This window comes from Cherax quadricarinatus, chromosome 35 (assembly GCF_038502225.1).
Source record: "Cherax quadricarinatus isolate ZL_2023a chromosome 35, ASM3850222v1, whole genome shotgun sequence".
Classification (NCBI taxonomy): Eukaryota; Metazoa; Arthropoda; class Malacostraca; order Decapoda; family Parastacidae; genus Cherax; species Cherax quadricarinatus.
The window spans coordinates 30,163,649-30,178,894 of NC_091326.1; the positions used below are offsets into that span (position 1 = coordinate 30,163,649).

General features: G+C 42.9%; 1 protein-coding gene across 1 annotated transcript in view; it reads right to left on the bottom strand.

The window, feature by feature from the left end:
* The window catches only part of LOC128695221 (potassium channel subfamily K member 13-like), a 699,428-nt gene that overhangs the window by 73,114 nt on the left and 611,068 nt on the right, over window positions 1-15,246 (bottom strand). The window contains exon 5 of the mRNA XM_070091527.1: window positions 10,795-10,881. Within this exon, the coding sequence (XP_069947628.1) occupies window positions 10,795-10,881 (87 nt within the window). The remainder of the gene's footprint in view (window positions 1-10,794; window positions 10,882-15,246) is intronic.

The following is a 15,246-nucleotide window of genomic DNA, read 5'->3' on the forward strand; positions in this document are numbered from 1 at the left end:
AATATAATATATTATAGATATATATATATATATATAGTATATATATATATATATATATATATAAAATATAGGGAGGTACCACCTCTAGAACTGTCATGGGGACCCTCATCCTCAGAGAAAAAAATAAACTTGCTTCAGGGAAAACTCAAGATTCTCCCTGAAGCTGTTTGAGAATTTTCTCCTACCACCCCCTATATTATGTATATATATTTTATTTAAAGACAAAATACATTGACGAAACATTCACAAAAATATGATACAAAGTAAAACAACATAGGTAACTCAGAGCTACATCTCGAATACTTCGTCCAGCTCCCCTGCGGTGGGCCGCGTGCCCAGAATGCTGCAGGCATTTCCTCTCTGGATCGCAACACTGAGTCTCTGAAAGAGGAAGCTGGTCGCCCTGTGGTCCTTGGTTTCTATGATGAGCTTTTCACCCAGCTCTTTGAGGAACTTTAGAGCACACTTGCCCCATGCTCCAAGGGTCTCCGACCCTATTGGAATGAAGTTATAGCAAGGGGGAAGATCTTCATATTTTCGGATCTGGGTCTCCCTGTGGCTGGCAGCTCCACCCCCTTCCACTACAGAGTATGGCAAGTAGGTGTCTGCCAATGTGGCAGCACAGGTGTAGTCCCAGGCAATCTGCTTTCCATCCTTCCAGGGTAGCATAGTGGCTCCATCAGGACGCTTTTGACTTCCATCAGACCTCTGTACTTGGGGTTCCCGTTGAGCTGGGCAACGGGCTGTGGCGAGGCTTCTCTTTATTATGTCATTGATCTCCTCATGTCTGGCATACTTCCCTTCTGCTGTGTGACACACGAGACCATGGAGTCCGAATTGATCAGCTGTCGCCCTGCCGCAAATACACCTATGTTCGGTGAGGATGGGGGCGGCTAGGCGAAGAGCAACACCAATCCGAATGGCCTGTGGGTCGAGACGGGTGCCCAGGGAGGAATTGGGAACAGCTAACAGGAAATCTCCTGAGTGTGGTGCCTTCACTGCCAGGAGACGAGCTTTGTTCTTTCCTGAAGCATTGGAGAGCATTGTGTTGGCGATTTTTTCCATGATCGGTTTGTCCCAGTGGGACTGTTTGTGCTGTTTGGGAGGAGCTGGTCTACTGGAGGAGTCTGTAAGGGTGTCCCACCGAATTGCTGCTTCAGTAAACCTGGGGTCTTGAGCTCCTACCAAGTCTCTCAAGCGTTCGGGCACTATCTTCTTGACTAATGCACTGGAAGCCAAACACGAAGACAGAAAAGCAGGTAAAGCAACATGCGTTGCTTTACGCACCCCTATACCTCCCAGACGCACTGGGAGGGTTGCCTGATCCCATTGCTCATCCTCTAGTGACAGGTTCAGTGCCTTCTTAAAAGTTGATCTCAGGTGTGCGTCATATTCATTGAGTGTTGGGTTGTCAAAAGAGGGTGCACACCTCAAGAAGTAAGTGAGTCTTGGCATAGTAAGACACCTTGTGAGCAGATACAGAGCATCATGGGCATCAAGATCGCTTATTCTCTCCTCCATTCTCATAAGGTCATTCAATTTGTCCCTGAGGACAGTATCGATGGCCTGGTGACCCAGCGGTGCCCCCAAGAGGGTACTGTTGGACGGAGTTGTAGTTGAGATTTCCGGGAGGATTCTTCGCACAGCATTGATTATTTCCTGGTTTGCTGTGATGATTTCACACTTAGAGGGATTGAGGATGAGTCCTAAGCCTTCTCCCTGTGTTTTCACTAGTTGTAGGTCCCCCACGAGGGACTCTTTAGTACCTGCCAGAGTGCCGTCATCCAGGTACCATATATTGAGCTCACTGCGTAGGCTGGAAGTTAGTTCTCTTACTGCCAAGCAGAAGAGAAGTGGAGCAAGTGGGTCACCCTGCTGAACACCCTCTGATGATTGAATTTCATGTTCTCCAAACAAAAGAATTGAGGGTTTGCTGTAGCCGGCTGAAATGAAGGGAAAGAGACTGGGGAACCGAACCCGAACAGCTGGCAAAACAGCATCTCTCTTCACCATATTAAAGGCATTTCTAAAATCAAGTTTGACTATGGCCTTGTCTTCTGGTAGGTCCCTGATGTAGGCCATTGCCGCATGAGCTGCAGCTTCACTGCCTTGAGAGACCCCAAAGCCCAGTTGGTGTGGCTGGAGTCAAGTGGCAGCTTCTAGGCGAATGTTTCTCACTGCTGCTTTGGCAACGAGACGGCGAAGAGTGTTTCCAACTGCAATGGGTCTGATTCCCCCATCCCTCTTCTTCAAAGCACATAGTGAGGCTCCAAAAAAGAAAGGTTTAATTTCTTCTGGGATTCGCCCAGCCAGGCAATTGTTGACGAAAGTTGTTAACTCGGTGAGAAGAATTGATGCAGATTCACCGAGTACTGGATTTACCATCTCTTTGAGGTGCTGAGGTCGAATTCCAGTGTAACCTCCTGCAGATCCTGCTGGAAATGACACGATCGCCTTATAGACTTCCGATTCTGGCAAAATTAATTGTTCAGTGATAGGGTCTTCCTCAGGGTTGTCGTTGATGTCTGTGGTGTCCCTGGTTGGGTGCTTGTCTCTTAGTGCTTGGGCCGTGGTCTCATCCTTGGGGGCTACAGTGTCGTCACTTGTAATTATTCTTATTGCTCCCACTGTGTTACCTTCCTCAATTTTTTTGCTAACCTGTGCGCAAATTTTCTCGTTCTCAGTAGGACTTTTCTTGGGTCTGCCTCTTTGATTCCTGCGATGATGGGGCAGAGGGACACAGTTATCCGTTCTTGGGTAGTTGCGCACTGCCTTGATAACTGACGTGGTTAGCAGTTTGCCTCGTCTTTCAGGAACTGCAAGACAGACATTGCCGAACAAGAGAAGGTTGCGCCATGCTTGGATGGTGCCTCGGGCTTCTAAGTTGGTGGAACCTCCATTCACCCGCTTAAGAAGGTCTGTGAATTTCCCTGCTGCATATGGGCAAGCTGCTTTAGGGATGTGGGATAGTGTACTGCTAGCAGTGGATTTGAATGCCAACAGAAGGTTATCGCAAGTGACGAGGTTGCCATTGGAATTGTCATCTGCCTGTGGAGGCTGTGGGCTGCTCTCTGCTGGGGGCATATGTGATCCCGCACACCTATTGTGTGCACGAATACGGCCGTCCCTGTTGCGTGCTCGAAACTCTCCACACACCTGACATGTGCCTCTTCTTTCATTGTTGGGTGCATTGTTTCCCTGGCTTTGTGGCTGGCTGGCTTCATCGTCTGCCATACCTCACACTGTGTGATAAGCCCAAGCTGAAGGGAAAATGGCGCATGGCACATTCCGCATGTGGTTCATGGTGGTGGTGGGGGGGGGGGGAGGAGAGGGGTGTCCAGTCCTTGTGGTGGGCGGTGGAAGATGTGTGCTGAGGCGGAGTAGGGCACTCACTCCCTCCCAGGACAAGTCACTATACACCACGATGCTCAGTGCACATGTTACTATACACCACTATGCTCAGTGCACTGCCCCCACTATCAACGACACACCGCTATACACTTCACATGCTATGCTATATATATATATATATATATATATATATATATATATATATATATATATATATATATATATATATATATATATATATATATATATATATATATATATATATATATATATATTCTTTAATATAATAAGCCTATCCTAGCCAGCCTACCCAGAAGAACTGTTATAGACAACTAAATACTTCTAGTAGTTTTAGACTAGCTAGTTAGGAGAGTTGTTAAGTGTTGTAAATGACTACCACCATGAAAATCTGTGATGTCTGCAGAAAGGGTAACAGACGAAGTCATGGCTAGATTGTATGTAATCTCTGTGGTAAATGGTCCCATGGGTCATGCAAAAACTTTAAACCAGTGACCACGTTAGATATAAAATCAGAGAAATGTTTTTGGGTCTACTGAAACGAGATACACCTGTTTGAGGAAATCACATCTATATTAAAAGACATGCACACCAAAAAATATTCTTCTTGAAAGACATGTCAGCATGGTATGACAGCTGGGAAAATAAAATGGGTGGGTTGGATGGGGCTGTCTTGGCAGACAGTACTTCTAAGTGGAGATAGTGGCCCTGGTGATGAAACGAGTAAAGACAACACTATTCAATTTACAAAGGTACAAAAGAGCGATACTGCTGGAGATGGAACAAAAAGGGATGATGTCTCAAGGAATAGTGTTGACACATTACCAGCAAAAACTGGTAGAAACATTGATGTCCATACTGGGGCGAAAGGTGGAGGGGAAACAGAAAAAAATGCACCAGCAGTGAATGCAGCTACAAGGAAACCTAGCAAATAACATTCCAATTTATGCAAATTCTAGGCCTTGGGTATCTGCAGGCATAGTATATTTGGCAAAACAGGTGGGACATGCACCTTTGACCATCCCAAAAAATGCTGCACCCATATGACAACAGGAGTGTGTAACTCCCCTTCCTGTTATTTTTCACCCCGAAATGGGTCACTTGTCCCTCTATGAAAGAAAATGCTACAATGTATACTGCCAGTCACATCATCTAAAGGGAACAAGAAGACACAGACCAGCCAGGCTATTGGAAACAAAAGAGGGGAGCCATAACCTCTCCAGAGAAAGAGGTTTTATGGTGTCAGGAAGAAAAAAAAACGGCAAGAAATGACAGAAATCTTTCACTAACTGAAAACACTTCTGGAGCAGAGGCACAGTCATTAGACATTACTGCCAGCAATTAAATCCTCCTTAAATTCCATCAATAAAACGACATTTGTCTTTACGAGCATATAGGATCTAAAGCCATCAGCAGACAACAAAATTCCTTACATCAAGGGACTCCTCATGGAGTCAAATGCAATGTTTGTAGCATTTACAGACACCCACATAAAGAATTATTTTGATAACGAAATATGGATCCCAGGTTATAACCTATTTAGATGCGACAGACTTAACAGGAAACAAGGGGGAGGGGTTGGCTTGTACATTACAGAGTCGCTAATTTGCTCAGATCTACTAAACATCTCAAGTGATGTAGTTGAAGTTTTGGCTGTAAAGATTGAAAACCAAAACCTTGTCATTGTGGTTGTATGCAAGCCTCCAGATGCAACTTCCCAGCAATTCCAGAAACGGATTTTGAAAACTGACCACTGTCAGAAAAATCTTGCAACTCCTGCCCCAAACATCTTGCTACTGGGAGGTCTCAACTTGAGACACCAAAATGGAGGAGTGTAGCAAATAATATTTTAGCAGAGATCACCCCAGGAGGCAGCTCAGATGAAAATTCACACACACACACGAGCTATAGATTCTTTGCACCAAATATTAGAGCCTACAAGACTAGAAAATATGCTGGACCTCATCTTCACTAGCAACGACGATCTGATACGTAATATAACTGTATCAAAGACAATACACTCAGATCACAACATAATAGAGGTACAGACATGTATGCACAGGGCTCCTGACCAGCAAAATGTGATCAGTCAGGAGGGTGTCTTCACAAAATTCAACTTCAATAACAAAAACATACAATGGGAACAAGTCAACCATGTCTTAAATGAAGCAAGCTGAGAAGATTTGCTATAAAACACAGATCCAAACCTTAGCATAGAAAAAATAAACTGTGGTTCTTGAGATCTGCTCAAGGCACACTCCATTAAGAAAAAGAAAGAGAAGATGTAAACTAGAAAGAGAGAGATGTTCCCTATATAGACGAAGGTTTAGAATCACAGAGTTGCTGAGAGGGACCAATATATCCAAAATACAAAGGGAGGCACTAGTCAACGAAATAGCAAATATCGAACTTAAGCTGAAGGAATCTTACAGGAGATAAGAATCACGGGAAGAACTAAAAGCCATAAAGGAAATTGAAAAAAAAAAACTTCTCTTATGCCAAATCTAAGGGAAAAACAACATCCAGTACTGGGCTCCTGCTTAGGCGAGATGGGACATACAGAAATGGCAGCCAAGAAATGAGTGAGATACTAAAGTCCCAATACGACTCAGTGTTCAGCGAGCCACTGCCCAGACTAAGGGTCTAGAATCCAAATGAATTCTTAATAAACGAGACCCAATATTAGGTCATATAAAAAATCTCTGATATTATCCTAACACCAGAAGACTTTGAAAAGGCAATACATGACATGCTGATGCACTCTGCCCTAGGTCCAGACTCATGGAACTCTATGTTCATCAAGAACTGTAAGAAGCCCCTGTTATGTACCTTAAGCATTCTATGGAGAGGGAGCATGGGCACAGGGGTCATCCCACACACACTAATAGCAACAGACATATCCCCACTTTGCAAAGGTGGCAGTAAAGCAATTGCAAAGAACTACAGACCGCTAACACTAACATCCCATATCATAAAAATCTTTGAAAGGGTTCTAAAAAGCAAGACTGCCAACCACCTACATACACATCAGTTACACAAGCTACGGCAACACGGCAGGAGCGACCTGCTTGTCCCAGACACTGGACCACAATGACAAGAACCTGGTTGCTGTAGAGGATAAACAAAATACAGATATAATATACACAGATTTTGCAAAAGCTTTCGACAAAAGGTGGTAGATGGATCTATAACTTCCTAACAAGAAGACCAGAAAGAGTAATAGTAAGCAGAGTAAAGTCCGTGGCAGTTACGGTGAAAAGTTCTGTTCCACAAGGCACAGTACTCGCTCCCATCCTATTCCTCATCCTCGTATCTGACATAGACAGAGATGTAAGCCATAGCTCCGTGTCTTCCTTTGCGGATGACACCCGAATTGCCATGACAGTGACCTCTATCGAAGACACCGCAAAACTCCAAGAGGACATAAACCAAATCTTCAAATGGGCTACTCAAAACAATAGGAAGTTCAATGAAGAGAATTTTCAACTACTCAGATAGGTAAAACTTGGGAAATTAAAACTATCAGGGTATACAAATTATAACCATACAGTAGAGCGAGAAAGCAATGTGACGGACGTGGGAGTGATAATGTCAGAGGATCTCGCCTTCAAAATCCACAACAATGCATCTACCGCATGTGCTAGGAAAATGATAGGGTGGATAATGAGAACCTGCTGAACTAGGGACCCCAAGCCTATGATGATTCTCTTCAAATCGGTTTTTCCTTCTAGGCTGGAATACAGTTGTACATTAACTTCTCCTTCAAGGCAAGCGAAATTGCTGACCTGGAGAGTGTACAAAGAACTTTCACAGCACACATAAGTACGATAAGGCACCTAAATTACTGGGAACAGTTGAAGTCCCTTGATCTGTATATGAGCCACAAAAGGCAACAATTCAAGGAACAGTTATTGAAAAATTGATTACTGTCTGGAAAAAACCTTCCAGTTCCACCCACAAACATCTTGCAGCTTGATGATTTTAATCTATGACATAAAAAATGGAAGAATGTAGCAAATAATGTTATAGCAGAGACTAACCCTGGAGGCAGCTCAGGTGAAAAGTCACACACACATGAGCTACTGAATCTCTGCAATAAACACACCCGAAGTCAGCAGATAGTGGCGCCAACAAGATTGGAAAACATACTTGATCTTATTTTCACAAATAATGAGGACCTGGTAAGAAACATAATATCAAAAACAGCTAATTCAAATCACAATCTAATGGAAGTCCAGACTTATATGCACAGGATTCCTGACCAGCAAAATGCATACAACTACGAAGGTGCCTTCACCAAAACTTCAACAACAAGAGAATCAACTGGGATCAGGTAAACAATATCCTAAATGAAACATGTTGGGAAGATATCTTAAATAACACTGGTGCAAACCAGTACCTTGAAATGGTCAACTTCTTGGCAGCTGAAGTATGTCAAAGTATATTCCCATAAGAAAAAAGAAATGTAAACTGGAGAAAGGGAGACCCTGCCTCTACAGGAGAACGTGAAGAATCCCTGAGCTCCTCAAGGTGGCTAGATTATCTGAAACACGGAAGTAAACACTGACCAGGAAGTGGAAAGTATTGAACTTAAGTTAAAAGATTCATATAGGATCCAGGAGAGACAGGAGGAGCTAAAAGCAATTAGTGAAATTGAAAGAAATTCAAAATATTTTCTAACATATGCCATAAAAAGGCAAAAACCCACATCTAGTATCAGACCCCAGCTAAGACAAAATGAAACTTACACAGATGAACAACAGCGAAATGAGTGGTATACGGAAGTCTCAAGACGATTCTGTTTAGTGACCCATTAATCAGTCTAAAGATCATCAACAGTCCAAATGCTTTTTTCATGAATGAGCCTTAAAACCTCAATGTATGACAGATTCCTAACATAACCCTAACTCTACTGGACTTTGAGAAAGCCATTGACAACATGCCCATGCACTCAGCCCCAGGCCCAGACAAGTGGAACTCTGTGTTCATTAATAACTACAAGAAACCCTTTTCGCGTGCCCTAAGTATGCTATGCAGGAGTATAAACACGGATGAAATCCCACAGTTACTAAAAACAAGGGATATAGCTCCACTCCATAAAGGTGGCAGTACAGCAATAGATAAGAACTAAAAAGCAATAGCCCTAACGTCCCACATCATAAAAATCTTTGAAAGAGTTCTAAAAAGCATGATTGAAAATCACTTGGATTTCCAACAATTGCACAATCGCAACGACTGGACCACTATGATAGGGTCTTGGGTGCATTGGAAAACAGAATACAGATGTAATAAGCACAGATTTTGCAAAAGCCTTTGACAAGTGCGATCATGGTGTAATAGAGCACTAAAGAGATAACTGGCAAAATAGGGAGATGGATCTTCACCCTTCTAACCAATCGAACACAAAAACTAGTAGTTAAAAGAGTTAAGTCGGAGGTTACCATAGTGAAAAGCTCTGTTCCACAAGGCACAGTACTCGCCCTCATCCTGTTCCTCATCCATACATCAGGCAGACAGAGATGTAAACCATACCACCTGTCATCCTTTGTAAATGATACTAGAATATGCATGAGACTGTCATCTACTGAGGACACGGTAAATCTCCAAGCGAATTTAAACCGAGTTTTCCAATGGGCAATGGAAATCAATATGTTTAATGTGGACAAATTTCAACTACTCTGTTATAGAAAACTGGAAGAAATAATAACTAGAACTGAGTATACTGTAAACTCTAGCCACGCAAGAGAGCGGAAAAGTAATGTGAAGGACTTGGGAATGTTAATGTCAGAGGAGGATCTCCTCTTCAAGGATCAAAACAATGAGACTATCACATCTGTTAGGAAAATGATAGGATGGATTATAAGAACCTTCAAAACAAGGAATGCCAAGCCAATGTTGATCCTTTTTAAACCACTTGTTCTCTCTAGGCTGGAATACTGCTGTACATTAACATCTCCATTCAAGACAGGTGGAACTGCAGATCTAGAGAGTGTACAGAGAACCTTTACTGCACGTATAAGTTCCATCAAACACCTTAACTACTGGGAACCCCTGGAAGCACTTGACTTGTACTCACTGGAACGTAGGCGAGAGAAATACATCAAAATCTACACCTGGAAAATCCTAGAGGGACTGGTCCCAAATCTGCACATAGAAATCACTCATTACGAAAACAAAAGACTAGGTAGACGGTGCAACATACCCGCAATGAAAAGTTGGGACGCCATGAGTAAACTAAGAGAAAATACAGTAAGTGTCTGGGTACCAAGACTGTTCAACAGCCTCCCACCAGGCATAAAGGGAATTACAAATAGACCCCTGGTTGTCTTCAAGAGGGAGCTGGACAGAAACCTAAAGTCAGTGACAGATCAGCCAAGCTGTGGTTCGTACATTGGACTACATGCGGTAAGCAGTAACAGCCTGGTTGATCAGGCCCTGATCCACCATTGGGCCTGGTCAGGGACTGGGTTCCTGGGACAGTGACCCCTGGAACAATCTCCAGGTACACTCCAGGTAGACATGACGAGGCTCGTTCGTAAATATATATGCAATTTATGTGGAACTGGAGGAAAAAAAATGATTGTCCATACAACACAAAATTTCATGGTGGAAGATCAAACAGAACAGAGAAAATAAAACTGTGGCAGAGGCGTTGTAATTAAATAATCTGTTGAACCGACGGAGGTAATTAGTGTTTGTTGAAATATCAATTATTTTCTTCATGAAATATTAACAAATCCCTGACGAGGACCTGCCTGGAGGGTCTGGAGGGCCTGGGGGGCCTGGAGGGTCTGGAGGGCCTGGAGGGTCTGGAGGGCCTGGGGAGCCTGGAGAGCCTGGAGGGCCTGAGGGGCCTGGAGGGCCTGGAGGGCCTGGAGGGCCTGGAGAGCCTGGAGGGCCAGAAGGGCCTGGAAGGCCTGGAGAGCCTGGAGGGCCTGAGGGGCCTGGAGGGCCTGGAGGGCCTGGAGGGCCTGGAGGGTCTGGAGGGTCTGGAGGGCCTAGAAGGCCTGGAGGGCCTGGAGGGCCTGGATGGCCTGGAGAGCCTAGAGGGCCTGGAGGGCCTGAAGAGCCTAGAGGGCTTGGAGGGCCTGGAGAGCCTAGAAGGCCTTGAGGGCCTGGAAGGCATGGAAGGCCTGGAGAGAATGGAGGGCCTAGAGGGCCTGGAGAGCATTGAGGGCCTGGAGGGCCTGGAGGGTCTGGAGAGCCTAGAGGGCTCTCAGTCAGGTTTGTCAGTCCCAGACAAACTTGCGTCATGGTCCCCAGACTGACCACTGTCAGTCCCAGACAAAATTGCATCATGGTCCCCAGACTGACCACTGTCAGTCCCAGACTTACCTGCACCATGGTCCCCAGACTGACCACTGTCAGTCCCAGACTTACCTGCACCATGGTCCCCAGACAGGCCACTCTCAGTCGCATACTAACCATAACCGAGACGAAGTCACCGAACCCGATGGTAGCGAAGGAGACGAAACAGAAGTAGATGGAGTCGAGGTAGTTCCAGTCTTCCACCTGCATCACAACACAAATATTATAAACTCATATATCTCTATTAACATTTCACTTTTTATCTTCACTCTCCTTTTACCTAAATCTCTGTTCCACTGTTGTGAGTGTCACTGTTCCACCACTGTGAGTGTCACTGTTCCACCACTGTGAGTGTCACTGTTACACCACTGTGAGTGTCACTGTTCCACTGCTGTGAGTGTCACTGTTCCACCACTGTGAGTGTCACTGTTCCACCACTGTGAGTGTCACTGTTCCACCACTGTGAGTGTCACTGTTCCACAACTGTGAGTGTCACTGTTCCACCACTGTGAGTGTCACTGTTCCACCACTGTGAGTGTCACTGTTCCACCACTGTGAGTGTCACTGTTCCACCACTGTGAGTGTCACTGTTCCACCACTGTGAGTGTCACTGTTCCACCACTGTGAGTGTCACTGTTCCACCACTGTGAGTGTCACTGTTCCACCACTGTGAGTGTCACTGTTCCACCACTGTGAGTGTCACTGTTCCACCACTGTGAGTGTCACTGTTCCACCACTGTGAGTGTCACTGTTCCACTGCTGTGAGTGTCACTGTTCCACCACTGTGAGTGTCACTGTTCCACCACTGTGAGTGTCACTGTTCCACCACTGTGAGTGTCACTGTTCCACTGCTGTGAGTGTCACTGTTCCACCACTGTGAGTGTCACTGTTCCACCACTGTGAGTGTCACTGTTCCACCACTGTGAGTGTCACTGTTCCACCACTGTGAGTGTCACTGTTCCACCACTGTGAGTGTCACTGTTCCACCACTGTGAGTGTCACTGTTCCACCACTGTGAGTGTCACTGTTCCACCACTGTGAGTGTCACTGTTCCACCACTGTGAGTGTCACTGTTCCACTGCTGTGAGTGTCACTGTTCCACCACTGTGAGTGTCACTGTTCCACCACTGTGAGTGTCACTGTTCCACCACTGTGAGTGTCACTGTTCCACCACTGTGAGTGTCACTGTTCCACCACTGTGAGTGTCACTGTTCCACCACTGTGAGTGTCACTGTTCCACTGCTGTGAGTGTCACTGTTCCACCACTGTGAGTGTCACTGTTCCACCACTGTGAGTGTCACTGTTCCACCACTGTGAGTGTCACTGTTCCACTGCTGTGAGTGTCACTGTTCCACCACTGTGAGTGTCACTGTTCCACCACTGTGAGTGTCACTGTTCCACCACTGTGAGTGTCACTGTTCCACCACTGTGAGTGTCACTGTTCCACCACTGTGAGTGTCACTGTTCCACCACTGTGAGTGTCACTGTTCCACCACTGTGAGTGTCACTGTTCCACTGCTGTGAGTGTCACTGTTCCACCACTGTGAGTGTCACTGTTCCACCACTGTGAGTGTCACTGTTCCACCACTGTGAGTGTCACTGTTCCACCACTGTGAGTGTCACTGTTCCACTGCTGTGAGTGTCACTGTTCCACCACTGTGAGTGTCACTGTTCCACCACTGTGAGTGTCACTGTTCCACCACTGTGAGTGTCACTGTTCCACCACTGTGAGTGTCACTGTTCCACCACTGTGAGTATCACTGTTCCACTACTGTGAGTGTCACTGTTCCACTGCTGTGAGTGTCACTTTTCCACCAATGTGAGTGTCACTGTTTCACCACTGTGAGTGTCACTGTTCCACCACTGTGAGTGTCACTGTTGCACCACTGTGAGTGTCACTGTTCCACCGCTGTGAGTGTCACTGTTCTACCACTGTGAGTGTCACTGTTCCACTGCTGTGAGTGTCACTGTTCCACCACTGTGAGTGTCACTGTTCCACCACTGTGAGTGTCACTGTTCCACCACTGTGAGTGTCACTGTTCCACCACTCTGTCACTGTTCCACTGCTGTGAGTGTCACTATTCCACTGCTGTGAGTGTCACTGTTCCACCACTGTGAGTGTCACTGTTCCACCACTGTGAGTGTCACTGTTCCACCACTGTGAGTGTCACTGTTCCACTACTGTGAGTGTCACTGTTTCACCACTGTGAGTGTCACTGTTCCACTGCTGTGAGTGTCACTGTTCCACCACTGCGAGTGTCACTGTTCCACCACTGTGAGTGTCACTGTTCCACTGCTGTGAGTGTCATTGTTCCACCACTGTGAGTGTCACTGTTCCACTACTGTGAGTGTCACTGTTCCACCACGGTGAGTGTCACTGTTTCACTACTGTGAGTGTCACTGTTCCACTACTGTGAGTGTCACTGTTCCACTACTGTGAGTGCCACTGTTCCACTACTGCGAGTGTCACTGTTCCACTACTGTGAGTGTCACTGTTCCACTACTGTGAGTGTCACTGTTCCACCACTGTGGGTGTCACTGTTCCACCACTGGAAATGAATGCTTACTATCTAGGTACTTGCATGAATGAAATAATACAACGGTTGGTAATTATATATATATATATATATATATATATATATATATATATATATATATATATATATATATATATATATATATATATATATATATAAACACTGATCTCTGGCAGGAGACTCAAACCTACGAACCTTGGAACAAGGTACGCAGTGCCTTACCATTCCCACAACACTGGACTAATACCTTGGCGTCCAGCTTGCGCTAGACGTTTGATCCAAGGCAGCCAGCTTTCAGGGAGAAGGCTTACAGCTTTTTATCTGTCTTGGATCAAACGTCTAGCGCAAGCTGGACGCCAAGGTATTGGTCCAGTGTGGTGAGAATGGTATAGCACTGCGTACCTTGTTCCAAGGTTCGTAGGTTCGAGTCTCCTTCTGCCAAAGATCAGTGTTTATATATATACATATATATATATATATATATATATATATATATATATATATATATATATATATATATATATATATATATATATATATATATATATATATATCGTGCCGAATATGTAAAACTGGTCAAATAGCAAGAATTCGTTTAAAATTAAGTCCTTTCTGAAATTTTCTCTTTTACGTTTAAAGATACATTTTTTTCATTAATGTTAATGTAAAAAATTTTAATTTTGCTCCAAAAGAATCTTAGAAAACTTACCTAACCTTATTATAACAAGAGCAATTTATTTTAGCCTAACTGAACTAAATATATTTTAGATTTGTTTACAATAATTTAATACTAAACAAACACAATCAAATATATTTTTTTCGTTAGGTTCAGAATGATTTTGGCGAAATTATTGCATACACAAATTTTCACTTGTCCTATATGGCAAGATGAACGTTGCTATTTAAGCCAAGATCGCAAGTTCTGCCTATTCGGCACGACATATATATATATATATATATATATATATATATATATATATATATATATATATATATATATATATATATATATATATATATATATATATATATATATATATATATATATATATATATATATATATATATATATATATATATATATATATATATATACATATATATAAATATATGTTAGTCTTCTTTTGTAATAGTTGCTCGCTTTCATTGTTTCAAAAAACTTAAAATAATTTTTGTGTAAAAAGTTGTCAGCTCGTGTACCTGTGGTAACAGTTACTTAAGAGGCACCTAAGTTCCCCCATCTTATAATAACATGTTCATTTTTCCACTATAATCTGCTTTCTCCGTAGTTGCTATCGCATTTGCTTTGTTTCGTGGGGTGGAGTCTGGGATCTTGCCTTAATTCATGGTATAACTTAACAAATCTTTGAGGACAGTTGAATTAAGGAAGGATCCTTGACTTCACCTTGCGAAACAAAGCAAATCCGATAGTAATTGTGGACAAGGTGGATTATAGTGGAAAATTTTACATTTTATTACTTGCCCCTATATATATAGATATATATATATATATATATATATATATATATATATATATATATATATATATATATATATATATATATATATATATATATATATATATATATATATATATATATATATATATACATATACATATATATATATATATATATATATATATATATATATATATATATATATATATATATATATATATTATATATATATATATATATATATATATATATATATATATATATATATATATATATATATATATATATATATATATATATATATCAAACAGCTCCGGGGAGAACCTTGAGTTTTCCCTGAGGTACGTTTATTATCTTCTCTGAGGATGAGGGTCCTCAGTAAAGTTCTAGAGGTGGTACCGTCATATATGTCTCGTGCCGAATAGGTAAAACTGGTCAGTAAGTCCTTACTAAAATTTTGTCTTATTCGTTTAAAGATATGTTTATTTTAATTTATGTTAATGTAAAAATTACTAATTTTGTACCAAAAGAACCTTAGAAAACTTTCGTAACCTTATTCTAACAAGCGCAAT